We start from the raw sequence: 17,084 nt of genomic DNA, 5'->3' as shown, positions 1-17,084 counted from the left end.
CCAGTCCAGTCCATCAGTTAACATCTGGAATAGACAAAAGCTGAAACAAACCCATCAAGAGCAAACCCATTAATTCAAATACAAGTCCATAATCTATAATAATGCTTCCTCCAGTTAAAAAAGTGTTCTGGTGTGAATCAGGAGAGAAATCTGCACAGATCAAGCAACATTTACAAGCCCAAACAGCTCTCACATCAAAATCCTGCCACATATTTGTATAGAGACAACAGGAGATGGACTTTTTCACTGGAGGAAGCGTGATTATGGACACGTATTTGAGTTAAAAACAACTTGATGATGGATTTGTTTCAGCTTTTGTCTTCTCCAGATGTTAACTGATGGACTGGAGTGGTGTGGATTACTTGTGATGTTTTATTAGTGCTGCCCCCCAATAGTCGACTAACCGTTAGTTGACGAGAAGAGGCTTGGTCGATCAATTTATTTGTCGCAGAAAAAAAATCCACAGGAAGTGGTTAGGTCACGCAGTCTGTGACGGACAGATCGTTAAGGGCTGGTCTATATGGTAAAACATCGGGTAGGACATCCAAACGCTTGCCTATCATTCATCAACCTCAAACACGGCTAATCACCTGAAATATGTTAGTAGCAGCAACTTTACATGGCTGCTCAATCTAATGTTAACCTAGAAGTTTTTGTGTGGAGAGTGGAAGCTGAACAGTAGCTCACTGCAGGACAGATGGAGGTGCCAGTGCATCATTAGCTCTTAAAATACTCCCTCATTTTTTGTCATACAGATAAGAGCAATATATATTTCGAATCTGTAAATTCGAAGTGGGGAAGTCGTGGCCTAATGATTAGAGAGTTGGTCTTGTAATCCAAAGGTTGCGGGTTCGAGTCTCGGGCCGGCAGGGATTGTAGGTGGGGGGAGTGAATGTCCAGCGCTCTCTCCACCCTCAATACCACGACTGAGGTGCCCTTGAGCAAGGCACCGAACCCCAAACTGCTCCCCGGGCACTGCAGCATAAATGGCTTCCCGCGCTGCAGCATAAATGGCTTCCCACTGCTCCGGGTGTGTGTTCACTGCTGTGTGTGTGTGTGTGTGTGTGTGTGTTCACTGCTGTGTGTGTGTGTGTTCACTGCTGTGTGTGTGTGTTCACTGCTGTGTGTGTGTGTGTGTTCACTGCTGTGTGTGTGTGTGTGTGTGTGTGTGTTCACTGCTGTGTGTGTGCACGTTGGATGGGTTAAATGCAGAGCACGAATTCCGAGTATGGGTCACCATACTTGGCTGAATGTCACTTCACTTCACTTCACTTCACTAAATACTCTGTTTATTTGTGTGCAATCAGAATAACTGTAAAATAATGTAAAGCTTTTGTAAAATAATGAAAGCAAACAGGATGCGCTTTCTGCCGTCTCGGTCTCTGTGAACTTGAGCGCGAAACTCTGTATAGCCATGAAAAATATATCTATAGAGAGTGAAATGTCTACTTTCAAACGAACTAATTCAAATGGAAAACAAATATTCTCATTATGTAGGCTAATTCAGTCAAGGATCTGGAAGGAGGACCCAATCGCTGAAGGAGTGACAAGGGTTTATTTACAAAACAGACAGATACAAGAGGGTAGTGAAGTGCACAGGGGTGTATTCCAGAAAGCATGTTATGTGACATACCCGGGTAAGTTTGAGGATAAGCGAGCGGATAACCTCAGCTTTCGGTTCCAAAATCGGAGGTTACTTTCGGGGTATGTAAGTAACCATAGTAACTTGCTTTCTGAAAATAACCTGCTCTGGAGCAGCTTATGTTCCAGGGTTAGTTCACTTCAGTGCTATCAGTGCTATCAGAAATACTGCACCTTCAGTGGGCCTGACAAATAGCACACAACATTATATAATATAGCCATATATACAGGTCCTTCTCAAAAAATTAGCATATTGTGATAAAGTTCATTATTTTCTGTAATGTACTGATAAACATTAGACTTTCATATATTTTAGATTCATTACAACACAACTGAAGTAGTTCAAGCCTTTTATTGTTTTAATATGGATGATTTTGGCATACAGCTCATGAAAACCCAAAATTCCTATCTCAAAAAATTTGCATATCATGAAAAGGTTCTCTAAACGAGCTATTAACCTAATCATCTGAATCAACTAATTAACTCTAAACACCTGCAAAAGATTCCTGAGGCTTTTAAAAACTCCCAGCCTGGTTCATTACTCAAAACCGCAATCATGGGTAAGACTGCCGACCTGACTGCTGTCCAGAAGGCCATCATTGACACCCTCAAGCAAGAGGGTAAGACACAGAAAGAAATTTCTGAACGAATAGGCTGTTCCCAGAGTGCTGTATCAAGGCACCTCAGTGGGAAGTCTGTGGGAAGGAAAAAGTGTGGCAGAAAACGCAGCACAACGAGAAGAGGTGACCGGACCCTGAGGAAGATTGTGGAGAAGTACCGATTCCAGACCTTGGGGGACCTGCGGAAGCAGTGGACTGAGTCTGGAGTAGAAACATCCAGAGCCACCGTGTACAGGCGTGTGCAGGAAATGGGCTACAGGTGCCGCATTCCCCAGGTCAAGCCACTTTTGAACCAGAAACAGCGGCAGAAGCGCCTGACCTGGGCTACAGAGAAGCAGCACTGGACTGTTGCTCAGTGGTCCAAAGTACTTCGGATGAAAGCAAATTTTGCATGTCATTCGGAAATCAAGGTGCCAGAGTCTGGAGGAAGACTGGGGAGAGGGAAATGCCAAAATGCCTGAAGTCCAGTGTCAAGTACCCACAGTCAGTGATGCTGGTGTTGGTCCACTGTGTTTTATCAAGGGCAGGGTCAATGCAGCTAGCTATCAGGAGATTTTGGAGCACTTCATGCTTCCATCTGCTGAAAAGCTTTATGGAGATGAAGATTTCATTTTTCAGCACGACCTGGCACCTGCTCACAGTGCCAAAACCACTGGTAAATGGTTTACTGACCATGGTATTACTGTGCTCAATTGGCCTGCCAACTCTCCTGACCTGAACCCCATAGAGAATCTGTGGGATATTGTGAAGAGAAAGTTGAGAGACGCAAGACCCAACACTCTGGATGAGCTTAAGGCCGCTATCGAAGCATCCTGGGCCTCCATAACACCTCAGCAGTGCCACAGGCTGATTGCCTCCATGCCACGCCGCATTGAAGCAGTCATTTCTGCAAAAGGATTCCCGACCAAGTATTGAGTGCATAACTGAACATAATTATTTGAAGGTTGACTTTTTTTTGTATTAAAAACACTTTTCTTTTATTGGTCGGATGAATGAAAAATGAAATCTTCATCTCCATAAAACTTTTCCCGCAGAAGCCCCGGTCTGTTCGCTGCCGCCATCCGGTGAGTGCTATAAAAATGCATATTTCTCGGCGTTGTTGCAAATGCCGCAACAGCGAGTATGGCTCGTGCAGGGAATCCTGCACGATGCAGAAGAGCAATGAGCACGCGCCGCCTGTCTGGGTCTCGCCCACGCACTGACTGCGCGCTTACCGAGACGGAATGCTCGTTCGAGTATGAGTCTCGCTCTCCCGCTCGCTGTCCGCCTTTGTGGAGGCAGCTCCGCTCTCCCGTTTCTCCTCTCTCAGCAAAGCTCGGAGAATGAAACATCAGAGCTACGGAGCTTCCTGCAGCGCTCTGATCCGCCGGTATTCACACGTGAGAATCAGAGCACCTCCTTCATTGAGCGGCTCTATTCTCTTTGGCGGACCGGAGTGGAAAGCTATGTGTGTGCGTCACTGAGACGGCGCTCACACAGGCAGCCTGCTTTCACCGAAAGCCGGACTTTGCCCTGATTTGCTCGTGGTCCTCTATGTAGCAGGCCCCGCCTCCCCCGCTTCTCTTCTCCCAGTCACTTCGGAGACAGGAAGAGCAGCTCACGAGGCTGAGCAATCAGGTTTGAGTGATTTTTCGCGCCGGCATAGCCCCGTGTGTTTCACTCTGCATACAGCGCTTGATCTGCCAGCGCATGTGGATTAGCGCCTCTCATTACATTGAGTGGCTCAATCCTTCTGTGTGCATTGTAACATGCTGCACTGGGCGGCCCCGCCTCTCGCGTTTCTCTTCTCCCAGTCACCTCGGAGAAGGAGACGGATATATAAAAAAAAAAAAAGGCTTGAGTGATTTTTCGCGCCGGCATAGCCCCGCGTTTTTCACTCTGCATACAGTCTTTGATCTGCCAGTGTGTTTACACTAAGAATTAGCGCCTCTTGCAGCTCTTTGATCTGCCAGCACTACTTTCATTATGAAAGCGTCAGTCTGTCCCTGCCGCCTCACGGTCCCTTTCTTCAATGAAGGTGGCCACGCCTCCCCTGCTCTAGTGTTTCTACTCTTCCAGTTATCTCGGGGAAGAAACTGCAAGCTCCAGGGTTCGAGCGATCAAGCTTGAGTGAATTTACACCAGCGCAGCCCCGCGTTTCACTCTTTAATCTCGGCTCGCCGCCTTTAGTGAAGATGGCCCCTCCCCTCATCCACTACGATGGCAATGAGTTTGTGGTAATACTGTTGTGAACACTGGGCCCTTTCAAAAAGCACCCACACAACTGATCGCTGTTATAGCAAGGAAATTAAACACAAACATTTTCAAAAGAGAGCACATTCCTCTCCCTCTTATCACGAGCTTCAGGTCCCCGCTAGGCGGCCTGCCACTCGAAACAAATTCAACCCCTGACCACACGGGCTGAGGCCTGGCAGGCCATCCCAGGAGTGTCAGAGTGGGATACAAGGATAATAGAATGAGGCTATGGGTTTCCTCTTCCTCCTCTCACGAGCGCCCTGCCTCTGTGCAGTCGATCGCTCGAGTTTATCCAGCCCCTTGCCACGTGGGCCAAGGCCTGGAGGGCCATCCCCGGAGTGTCAGAATGGGTTATACGGATAATAGAATGAGGTTACTCACTCCAATTCGCTCGCAGACCCCTGCGCTTCAGCGGCGTGGTCTCCACTTCTGTAGACGGCGAGAACGCTCACGTTCTACATTCAGAAGTGATGACGCTGCTGGAAAAAGGAGCCATAGAAATGGTTCCTCCAGCTCAGAGCGAATCAGGCTTTTACAGCCGTTACTTCCTCGTTCCCAAGAAGGATGGCGGCCTCCGGCCCATCCTCGATCTCAGATGCCTGAATCGCGCCCTCATGAGGAGGTCGTTCAGGATGATCACACTGAAGCAGATCCTCGCGCAAATTCGCTCAGAGGACTGGTTCTGTTCCCTGGATAGCCCCCCATCACAGACGATTCTTGAGATTCGCCTTCGAGGGAGTGGCTTATCAGTACACGGTCCTTCCTTTTGGACTGTCCCTGGCCCCACGCACTTTTACGAAGTGCATGGACGCGGCTCTTTCCCCTCTCAGGCAGATGGGAATCCGCATTCTCAATTACCTCGACGACTGGCTCATTCTGGCCCAGTCAGAGGTACAACTATTCTCACACAGAGCCCTTAGTTAATTTTGTTATGCCCTGTTAGAGCCCTACGGATCTACTTTGAGCGTTCCGCCTCCTTCAGGCGCACGGAACAGCTCTTTGTTAGCTTCGGTAACCGCGCCAAAGGGCTTCCGGTCACGAAGCAGAGACTCTCTAAGTGGATAGTGGATGCCATTACGCTGGCTTACTCTTCCTTGGGCCTTCAATGCCCCATTGGAGTACGAGCCATTCGACTAGAGGCATTGCCTCGTCATGGGCCTGGTCTAGCGGTGTGTCCATTACAGACATTTGTGCGGCGGCCGTCTGGGCCTCGCCGTCCACATTTGCAAAGTTTTATATGCTGGATGTACCGGCCTTGCAGGCCAGGGTCCTATCTACTTAGATGAGTATGACTTACGTTGTGGGAACAACCCTAACGGAGAACTCTTGACAGCACGGGCTCTCTGATGGGTTCCTTACATATCTCAGCCCTGAAAGTGCTGAGTATGTGAGGAATACATGGAATGACCCGGGCCGAGCGTGACCTCCTATGAGCTCAGCTCGCTTTAGCCCGATTATACTACTTCCCTCTGAGCATGGAATGCTTATGGAGCTATTTTACACAGTCGTTCCTCTACCATAGCACGGCGTGATTGAATTGTGTTCCCATAGCGTCTTTAGCAAGACGCAGTACGAGTGGAGTATCGATAGGGAACGTACTCGGTTACTATCGTAACCTCGGTTCCCTGAGATACGGAACGAGTACTGCGTACTTTGCCGTGCCAGGTAGCTGCACGACTCAGTCGTCGCTTCAGTCGAAGTAAACCTGAGGATCCTATGGCGAGACGGCCGATTATATAGCCAGATAACCCCGCCCATTCTGGCAGGATCTGGCGGGCTCCGTCGCCATAGGCTCGTGCAGCTCCGCTGCCGACACATTGGTTCGTTTTTAACACACTGCACGAACCAATGATCGTGCAGTTTCACTGCGTGATTGAATAAGGCTTCAGTAAAGGAGAAAAAAGGCTTTTTCCCATAGCGTTTTTAGCAAGACGCAGTACTCGTTCCGTATCTCAGGGACCGAGTACGTTTTTATCCGTACTTGCTCATGAATCTCAAATGCTCATGAAGAAGTGCGCTTGTGCGTACGTACCGCTGAGTAATTTCACCTCGGCTCAGAATGCTTTTATGATTAATGTAAACAACCCACTGTCAACACCCTTGTAATTCGTTTCAACCTTTTAGAATTTTATGAATGATCATTTTAGGTTCAAGTGTGTGTAAGGATTTGGAAACAAGCAGAGTATGGCTGTTTCTGAAGCATGCAGCCCCATCTGCTGTTCAAAACTAAGCTCAGAATCGACTCCAGAAAGAATTGCCATGCATTTGGAAAATCTCAGAATCCGTGCTGAATCATTTCTTGATTCGCAATGCATCGATTTATTTTCCCAGCCCTAGTAAAGTCTTTGCAGAAGTGTTTGAATGAAGGCTGTGTGTGACTGTCTTCAGGTGGATATTAAGAACCAGGGGAAGACTGCTCTGCAGGTGGCCGCCCATCAGGGGCACATGGAGGTGGTGAAGGTTCTGCTTCAGGCCAACAGCAGCATTGAAACTAAAGATGAGGATGGAGATGCTGCGCTACACTACACAGCATTCGGGTGAGTGCCAGTACTTATTCCTGCACTCTGGAATGGGTTATCAATGACAATTATAAGAAAAAGCTACATGTACATTACCAAGTATTAGATGCAGGCCAGCCTGTATTTTTGCTCTTGTTTTAATTTCATTAATGAAAACTATGGCGAAAAATATTCATTGACAAGCTTTTTTCCCCATGACTAAAACGAGAAGATGAGGAGACGACAAAGTCAGTAAACAATAACTTTGACTATATCAACATGCGATATCATTGACAATAAAAGACGAGACTAAAATGTATTGTAAAAAAGTAAAAACTAAACAAAAATCGTTTTATTTCCATCGAAAATAAGGACTGTTGCGGACTGTTGTAATCGCCTCTGCTACGCAAGCTTTCTTGTTGCCAGATATCAAGAGTTCAGATCCCCACATTTATTTTATTTATTTATTTTATTTATTTAGTCATTTAGCAGACGCTTTTATCCAAAGCGACTTACAAATGAGGACTTAAGAAGCAATCAAAACCAACAAAAGAGCGACAACGTGCAAGTGCTATTACAAGTCTCAGTTAGTTGAATAAATGCACTTACTCAACCGCTGTTGTTTTAATAGTGAAACACCATTGCAATTTGGAATTACTAGGAATTTCATTGCTATAATATTTAATGTGTTTTTACCAGTTTTTACAATGTAGACAGGGAAGAGTGCATATCTTAAATATTATTTTACATATTAAATAGCCTATAATAAATCAGTACAATTACGTTTCTGTTGGTTTGTGTTTATTGGTAAAAGTGCAATATACCTGAAATGTAAAAATTAATTTCTCAGATGACAACAATCATTGCAATTATCCCATCTTGTGTGCCATTAATAAGGCTGCTTGAAGCACACCTAAAGTTCAAACGCAATGTTTTTGCATCCGAATGTGGATTTTTATTTTAAATTTGACGAATAATCGAAATTCCTTTCACAGCCCTTTCACAACAAAAGTGAAATGAATATGCCTCAGGCTGAAGGAAATGTAGATTCAGGTCTGTACAGTAGAGGGCGCAGCTCAAACTAATCACATGAAAAATATGACGCAGGAGAAGAAAGTTCAACACTATTCAGCAAAAACAAAAATGAAGCATAAATGTGTTATTTTTGCTTATAGTCTGGATGAATTGGATCATCGAAGGGCAGCAGCAAAGACATTGGTTAATAAAATATGTTAAGACAAATATCATTTATGTATTTAATCCTATTTAATTATTGCAGGTTTGTATAATATTCTGAGTTTGTATTTGACTGTTTTTATTGATTTTGAGGAATACTGAATGTTTTAGTGCAGGTGAGATGAGTAAATACATGTTGATATTTAGTCTAGAACTACAGTAAGATCATGTTGATATTTAGTCTAGAACTACAGTAAGATCATGTTGATATTTAGTCTAGAACTACAGTAAGATCATGATGATATTTAGTCTAGAACTACAGTAAGATCATGTTTATATTTAGTCTAGAACTACAGTAAGATCATGTTGATATTTAGTCTAGAACTACAGTAAGATCATGTAGATATTTAGTCTAGAACTACAGTAAGATCATGATGATGTTTAGTCTAGAACTACAGTAAGATCATGTTGATGTTTAGTCTAGAACTACAGTAAGATCATGATGATGTTTAGTCTAGAACTACAGTAAGATCATGTTGATATTTAGTCTAGAACTACAGTAAGATCATGTTGATATTTAGTCTAGAACTACAGTAAGATCACTACAGTAAGATCATGATGATATTTAGTCTAGAACTACAGTAAGATCATGTAGATATTTAGTCTAGAACTACAGTAAGATCATGTTGATATTTAGTCTAGAACTACAGTAAGATCATGTAGATATTTAGTCTAGAACTACAGTAAGATCATGTAGATATTTAGTCTAGAACTACAGTAAGATCATGTAGATATTTAGTCTAGAACTACAGTAAGATCATGTTGATATTTAGTCTAGATCTACAGTAAGATCATGTAGATATTTAGTCTAGAACTACAGTAAGATCATGATGATATTTAGTCTAGAACTACAGTAAGATCATGTTGATATTTAGTCTAGAACTACAGTAAGATCATGTTGATATTTAGTCTAGAGCTACAGTAAGATCATGTAGATATTTAGTCTAGAGCTACAGTAAGATCATGTTGATATTTAGTCTAGAGCTACAGTAAGATCATGATGATATTTAGTCTAGAACTACAGTAAGATCATGTTGATATTTAGTCTAGAACTACAGTAAGATCATGTTGATATTTAGTCTAGAACTACAGTAAGATCATGTTGATATTTAGTCTAGAACTACAGTAAGATCATGTTGATATTTAGTCTAGAACTACAGTAAGATCATGTTGATATTTAGTCTAGAACTACAGTAAGATCATGTTGATATTTAGTCTAGAACTACAGTAAGATCATGTTGATATTTAGTCTAGAACTACAGTAAGATCATGTTGATATTTAGTCTAGAACTACAGTAAGATCATGATGATATTTAGTCTAGAACTACAGTAAGATCATGTTGATATTTAGTCTAGAACTACAGTAAGATCATGATGATATTTAGTCTAGAACTACAGTAAGATCATGTTTATGTTTAGTCTAGAACTACAGTAAGATCATGTTGATGTTTAGTCTAGAACTACAGTAAGATCATGTAGATATTTAGTCTAGAACTACAGTAAGATCATGATGATGTTTAGTCTAGAACTACAGTAAGATCATGTTGATGTTTAGTCTAGAACTACAGTAAGATCATGATGATGTTTAGTCTAGAACTACAGTAAGATCATGTTGATATTTAGTCTAGAACTACAGTAAGATCACGTTGATATTTAGTCTAGAACTACAGTAAGATCACTACAGTAAGATCATGATGATATTTAGTCTAGAACTACAGTAAGATCATGTAGATATTTAGTCTAGAACTACAGTAAGATCATGTAGATATTTAGTCTAGAACTACAGTAAGATCATGTTGATATTTAGTCTAGATCTACAGTAAGATCATGTAGATATTTAGTCTAGAACTACAGTAAGATCATGTAGATATTTAGTCTAGAACTACAGTAAGATCATGTAGATATTTAGTCTAGAACTACAGTAAGATCATGTTGATATTTAGTCTAGATCTACAGTAAGATCATGTAGATATTTAGTCTAGAACTACAGTAAGATCATGATGATATTTAGTCTAGAACTACAGTAAGATCATGTTGATATTTAGTCTAGAACTACAGTAAGATCATGTTGATATTTAGTCTAGAACTACAGTAAGATCATGTAGATATTTAGTCTAGAACTACAGTAAGATCATGTAGATATTTAGTCTAGAGCTACAGTAAGATCATGTTGATATTTAGTCTAGAACTACAGTAAGATCATGTTGATATTTAGTCTAGAACTACAGTAAGATCATGTTGATATTTAGTCTAGAACTACAGTAAGATCATGTTGATATTTAGTCTAGAACTACAGTAAGATCATGTAGATATTTAGTCTAGAACTACAGTAAGATCATGTTGATATTTAGTCTAGAACTACAGTAAGATCATGTTGATATTTAGTCTAGAACTACAGTAAGATCATGAGGATATTTAGTCTAGAACTACAGTAAGATCATGTTGATATTTAGTCTAGAACTACAGTAAGATCATGTTGATATTTAGTCTAGAACTACAGTAAGATCATGTTGATATTTAGTCTAGAACTACAGTAAGATCATGAGGATATTTAGTCTAGAACTACAGTAAGATCATGAGGATATTTAGTCTAGAACTACAGTAAGATCATGAGGATATTTAGTCTAGAACTACAGTAAGATCATGAGGATATTTAGTCTAGAACTACAGTAAGATCATGTTGATATTTAGTCTAGAACTACAGTAAGATCATGTTGATATTTAGTGTTGAACTACAGTAAGATCATGTTGATATTTAGTCTAGAACTACAGTAAGATCATGTTGATATTTAGTCTAGAACTACAGTAAGATCATGTTGATATTTAGTCTAGAACTACAGTAAGATCATGTTGATATTTAGTCTAGAACTACAGTAAGATCATGATGATATTTAGTCTAGAACTACAGTAAGATCATGATGATATTTAGTCTAGAACTACAGTAAGATCATGTTGATATTTAGTCTAGAACTACAGTAAGATCATGTTGATATTTAGTCTAGAACTACAGTAAGATCATGTAGATATTTAGTCTAGAACTACAGTAAGATCATGTAGATATTTAGTCTAGAACTACAGTAAGATCATGTAGATATTTAGTCTAGAACTACAGTAAGATCATGTAGATATTTAGTCTAGAACTACAGTAAGTTCATGTTCACACACAACGCTCTGCACTTACTCCTGGTTTCTCTCAACACCAGAGCTGTCACTCAATACATCAGAAACACAGGAACTGGAGTTAATTATTTGAAACTGTAACTCAGATATTTCATTCTAAATTAAAAAGTAATGCATTACTTTACTAGTTACTTAAAACAAGTAATCTGATCTGTAACTGGCGTTCCCCCAACACTGGTGATGACTGTAGCATGTGTTGTGGCTTGTCAGTAGTGCAGTTTTTTTAGAGTACAGTCAGTTTTTGTATTTTAGGCAGTAATTGTACACTTGATGTTGATATATTTGTATTTTGCTCATCTAATGTGTTTCCCGCTGTGTTTGTGTGTGTGTCTGATGTGTGGTTTGTGTGCAGGAATCAGGCAGAAATCGCACGCTTGCTGCTCAGTAAAGGAGCCAGTGTGAACCTGCTGAATAACTCCATGTGTTCGGCGCTGCACATCGCTGTCAATAAAGGCTTCACGGATGTGGTGAGAGTGTTGACTGAGCACTCGGCAGACGTCAACCTGCAGGTTAGACAGAAAACACCTCATGCTCCAGCAAAGCTTGTTAGTGTGGCTGTTTGACTGATTAAGGAACTGGATCAGTGATCTGATTTTAGCTTAATTGATGTAGTTTTTTTGTGATTGGATAATAGTGTGAAATTGTTTTAATTTTTTTATGTATGTTTGTTAATGGGGGATTTGTGAACTCTGTTGTTTTTATGTGAATGTGTAAAAGGGCAGTGCAGAAGGCCTCTGTGACGTGTTGCTGCTGGTGCTTTTATAGAGTTTCATTTCAGACATATTCAGTATTAATTATAACGTACTAAATTCTCAAATGGCTACATTTACATTGTGTATGTATATATATATATATATATATATATATTTAATTTTGATATTTTACATTTTTACATTTATGACACCTATTCTCCAAAAGGATGTTTTTCTATTAATAGTATATTAAATTATGCATTATCATCCCATACATGCTAAACTCATAACTCATTTAAACATGTTTTCAGTAAATGCACAGTTCTTAGGTGCAGCGTTTGCATGTTTGTCCTGATCCAAAAAACCTTAGGACTTGAAAGGCTACCGCTTCAGCACTTGAAGGTTGAAAGGATGAATAAGCAGAGCTGGAATCTAGACAAAAATACTGTATAAAAGTTTCCATTTCTTCAAAGTCCATCTCTGTGAGTCCATGTGATGTAATTCAGAAAAAGTGCACACAGCCAAGAAAAAAAAAAAAAGATTTTAGAAAAGAAAAGAAAGACTGAGCAAATAATGAGAGAATTTTAATTTTGGGGCGGTTATCCTGGACCACAAAACCAGACAATAAGAGTCAATTTTTCAAAATTGAGATTTATACATCATCTGAATAAATAATCTTTCCATTGATGTATGGTTTGTTATGATTGGACAATATTTGTCTGAGATACAACTATTTGAAAATCTGGAATCTGAGGGTGCAAAAAAAGCTAAAAATTTAGAAAATCACCATGATTTTTGTCATAAAAGAGAAATGTATAATTTTGACCCATACAATGTATTGTTGGCTATTGCTACAGATATACCTGTGTTACTCATGACTGCTTTTGTGCTGCAGGGTCACATGTGAAAACTAGATTCAGCAGTGTTCACTAACAGTAGTAATTTGGTGTTGTCAGGATTCATATGGAGATACACCCTTACATGACGCCATTGCCAAAGACTTCAGGAGCATCATTGAGATTCTGGCTGTGGTGCCCAACATCGATTTCACGCAGCAGAACAACCGCGGCTTCAACCTGCTGCATCACGCCGCTCTGAAGGGCAACAAACTGTGAGTGCTTCTCTGTCAAAGAGCAGCTGGCCTCCTTTTTTACCTCTCTTATTACCTGATATTGTTTGCGAAACAACACTAAACTGTATATCTGACTGAATTTTCAAATAGTCACCTGTCTCTCAAACGCTCTTCTCGTATAAAGAAACCATTTTAACTTAAATCAATATTTCATGTCTTGTCAAGCAAGTGAAAATTATTGCGATTTGTCATGACGTTGCTGAATATTTTGTCATCAGCAAAACAACCTGACCCCACAGGTTACTCACCAGTCGACAGGTGACCTCATCAGGAACTAAAACATTTAAAACAAAGTCTACTAAAGAAAAAACATGCTAAAAACTGGTAAATGTCATTGTTAGTTTTTCAAATAAGAAATACCTGTTACTTTGTTTTCCCATTTATTCACTGACAGCTCTCCTGAGGTTTGTTGAGAGAAATCAGGAGTGCGTTTCAGAGGCACTTCTTTCAGTCTGAGGCTTAATCAATTTAACTTAAATTTACATTTAAAAGCTATAATTTCATAAGCTGATATAATGAATGAGTATACCAACTTACTGAAGTACTGAAATCTGTTTTGTACCTTTGTGATGCACTGATAACCAAAAGCAGGTGGTGATGAGTCACATGACGAACCAAAGATCATTACAAGCAGCTTTTAAATACTAACATATATAGAAGATGCACAGTGTCATTCACAGAAACACTAATCACCATCATGGTGACATACGATACTGAAATAATGCAATAAACATTCATTTTACAACATTAGATGTAACATACAACCCTAATGCACACAACTGATAAGAAAAAGTAAGTTATTCCAATGAAAAAACGTGAAATGTAACACATGGAATTATGGGAGTGTCAATGTACTGTTGTTTACTGTAAATTATAAATTCTTTTTCACTTCCAAAAACTGTATGCTACCGTAAAATGACATGTAATGACCAATGCAGTGTTTCACAGAATATAGTAGGGGAACTTATCATTAACCAATTAATAGGTTTTTACTGTAGCATTTTTACAGTCTTTTACCGTTAAAATCCCGGTCACTTTTTACAGTGTATAGATGACCTCACGGCTAACATCAACTGAAAGCTATGAAACTCCCGTTTAGTGCTGTCAAAACATAATGGGAATTTTGAATGTTTGTCGAATTTAAAATAGAAATCCACAAATCGAATGCAAAAATGTTGTATTCGAATATTAGGAGTGCGTCAGGCAGCTTTATCGGTGGCACGAGATGTGATGATGATTTAGGTGTCGTGGCATTTTAATGCTTTTCTTAGCTTATCCAGTTGAAGCCACTAGATGCAGCGCTGCTACGTTGTTCATTCAAAATACTGTGGAAAAACAGAATATCAGTGCGGAGAAGATGTTGTTTACCTCAAAACTGAAACCAAGCCGTTCAGTTTAGTTTTTCAGCCATTTTGACAGCCCTACTCCCATTATGCTTTGGGTTCAACTCATTTTATGACCCGACTTACTTAGTTTTACATTTGATACTCCACAATCAGAGCTAGATGAGCTTCAGTGAAACGCACGGTGCATGTCATTGTGAAAGTGGCACTTCTGAGGGGTGTGGCATCAGATTTCCTGCTCTCCACTAGGACTTGCTCTTTGGCCGCCCTTCAGCCACAGTTGCGTGGTAAATGCATACGAGCTTGTACACATTTCCTCCGGTGTCATGAGAATGTGACCCAGATTCTTTCTTAACAGCGACACAGTTGACTTAAAGAGCCACAGGACTCATGTCTGTCACACAGCGTCCCTCCCTCTGCCTCGCACACACTCCTGGAGTCACACTACTCATGATTTACACACATACCACACGTTCCTGGATCTGAATCCTTGTTGGTCCTGGAACAACATTACTATGAAGCAGTCAGACTTGGCTTTCAGTTTAGGGTTAGAGCGAAGTCTGAATTAAAACATTGTGACCGGCTGGGGTTGGCTGATAATGATTTATTTATCATAAGTAATTGAAAATAACATCTGTTTTATTCATGTCAGTTACAGTGTAAACGTACTATATAAAACACAATTAACCCTTCAAAACATTCAAGAATTAATTTATTCACTTTAAACTTAAAAGACATAAATGAAATGCATGATCTCCTGTTAAGGCTTTAACGTTTTTATGAATATACTGAAGTGTTTCATGTAATGTTTAAATCTGATTTTATTCATTCTTTATTTTTAATATATATTGTTTAGCAATAACATAGATGCAGACGTCTACACCTGAATGCAGACAGTTTTGTTTTCTCCATAATTTCTTCCGATACGCTCAAAATACATCAACCTGTATCTCATCAAAATCACTCAAAAATACCTTCATTTATACTTTTTATGAATAATTTGCACTCCTGACCGAAATTAAGAAATGGCTGTCCCTGTAATGTTTATTTTTATCGTAATTAGTGGCCAAATACTGAAGCTGGAGTCTTAAATCCTTCACACAGTTAATCGTGGTAATAGCATGCAACTGAAGTAAACAGTAGTGGGGCCACTAAACTGGTTAAAGTCTTAATTCATAGCAGTATTATATATTGCATGAGGAAATTTAGAACAGATGTATTTCTTGTTGTATTAAAGTAGCTTTAGCGTGTAACATCTGGACCATTAGTACAGGATTGTAACTATGAGGTTTCCCAAACACTTTCCTCCTCCCTCTTTGGTTCAATTATTCACAATTATTGGCCTTGTACCAGAAGCCTCAAATTACCACGGAATGTAAAAATATTGTGGATTATTAAATAATGTAGCAATTTTTACCCACACCTTATGAACCTTATAATGTATTTTTATCCAATATTTTTTTTTTTTTTTGCCACTGCTCTGCCTTAAATCAAGTTATTAAGCACATCATTGTATAACATGTTAACATTGACATTAGCATTTGCTCTGTTTAGAGACTCATTTGTGTGACATAGCAGAGTCTTAGTGAATATATGTATTCACTTTTACTACGTTTGTTTACTTGTCGGCTCAGAAAAACACCATCTCAGGTGCTCAATAATAATAGGCTTATTACAATATTTTTGTTTATAAGAACACTCCACTTTTTTCTCCACCCTAGAGTTAAACAGTTGAGTTTTACCGTTTTTGAATCCATCCAGCCGAAGAGTTTCAAATCAAATCAAATCAAATCACTTTTATTGTCACATCACCACAGCACGTGTGCCTTCGTGAGTGAAATTCTTGAGAGCGTGCTCCAGACACTGCAGAAACAATTTACATATAGACATTACCATACATACGTACAGACTTATACAGATGACAATGTGTAATATACACATACATATACTCAGTACACACAGTGTACTATTAGACAGACATACAGTTACCGATACACATTATACACAGTATGTAGTACACATTCTACGTTATATACACACAGTAATATGCGAAGATGCAGCAGATTATATATAAACCGGATGTGCAAATGTCATGGATGTGCATTGGATGGTATCCGGTGCTGGCAAAAAGATTGTTGTATTTGTGCAGTAGTGTACTGGTAGTCCAGTTTGAACTGTGTGGAATTAAAGTGCAGTGCGTATACTGTAAGGTGGGATTATGCTGTAGGTATATTAGTTTTGACTGTTCATTAGCCTGATAGCCTGAGGAAAAAAGCTATCCCTCAGTCGGCTAGTGCGGGATCGGATGCTGCGGAGACGTCTTCCTGAGGGCAGCAGAGAGAGCAGTCTGTGGGACGGGTGGCTGGAGTCACTGATGATCCTCCGGGCTTTCTTTATACACCGCCTGGTGTAGATGTCCTGGAGGGAGGGAAGCTCACCTCCAACAATGTGACGGGCAGTTCGCACGACCCTTTGCAGAGCTTTGCGGTTGCCAGCAGTGCTGTTTC

The 17,084-nt window shown here is 40.0% G+C and overlaps 1 protein-coding gene across 3 annotated transcripts in view; it reads left to right on the top strand.

The window, feature by feature from the left end:
* Nucleotides 1–17,084, top strand: part of LOC306848681 (E3 ubiquitin-protein ligase MIB2-like) — an 86,917-nt gene that overhangs the window by 53,619 nt on the left and 16,214 nt on the right. For all 3 annotated transcript variants that reach the window (XM_079383372.1, XM_079383371.1, XM_079383370.1), the window contains exons 11-13: nucleotides 6,885–7,033; nucleotides 11,763–11,919; nucleotides 13,059–13,213. In XM_079383372.1, coding sequence (XP_079239498.1) covers nucleotides 6,885–7,033; nucleotides 11,763–11,919; nucleotides 13,059–13,213 — 461 coding nt within the window. The remainder of the gene's footprint in view (nucleotides 1–6,884; nucleotides 7,034–11,762; nucleotides 11,920–13,058; nucleotides 13,214–17,084) is intronic.

Source organism: Barbus barbus (assembly GCF_936440315.1).
Source record: "Barbus barbus genome assembly, chromosome: 28".
Classification (NCBI taxonomy): domain Eukaryota; kingdom Metazoa; phylum Chordata; class Actinopteri; order Cypriniformes; family Cyprinidae; genus Barbus; species Barbus barbus.
The sequence above is the reverse complement of the archived record's forward strand: the minus strand, read 5'-3'. Positions and strand labels throughout refer to the sequence as shown.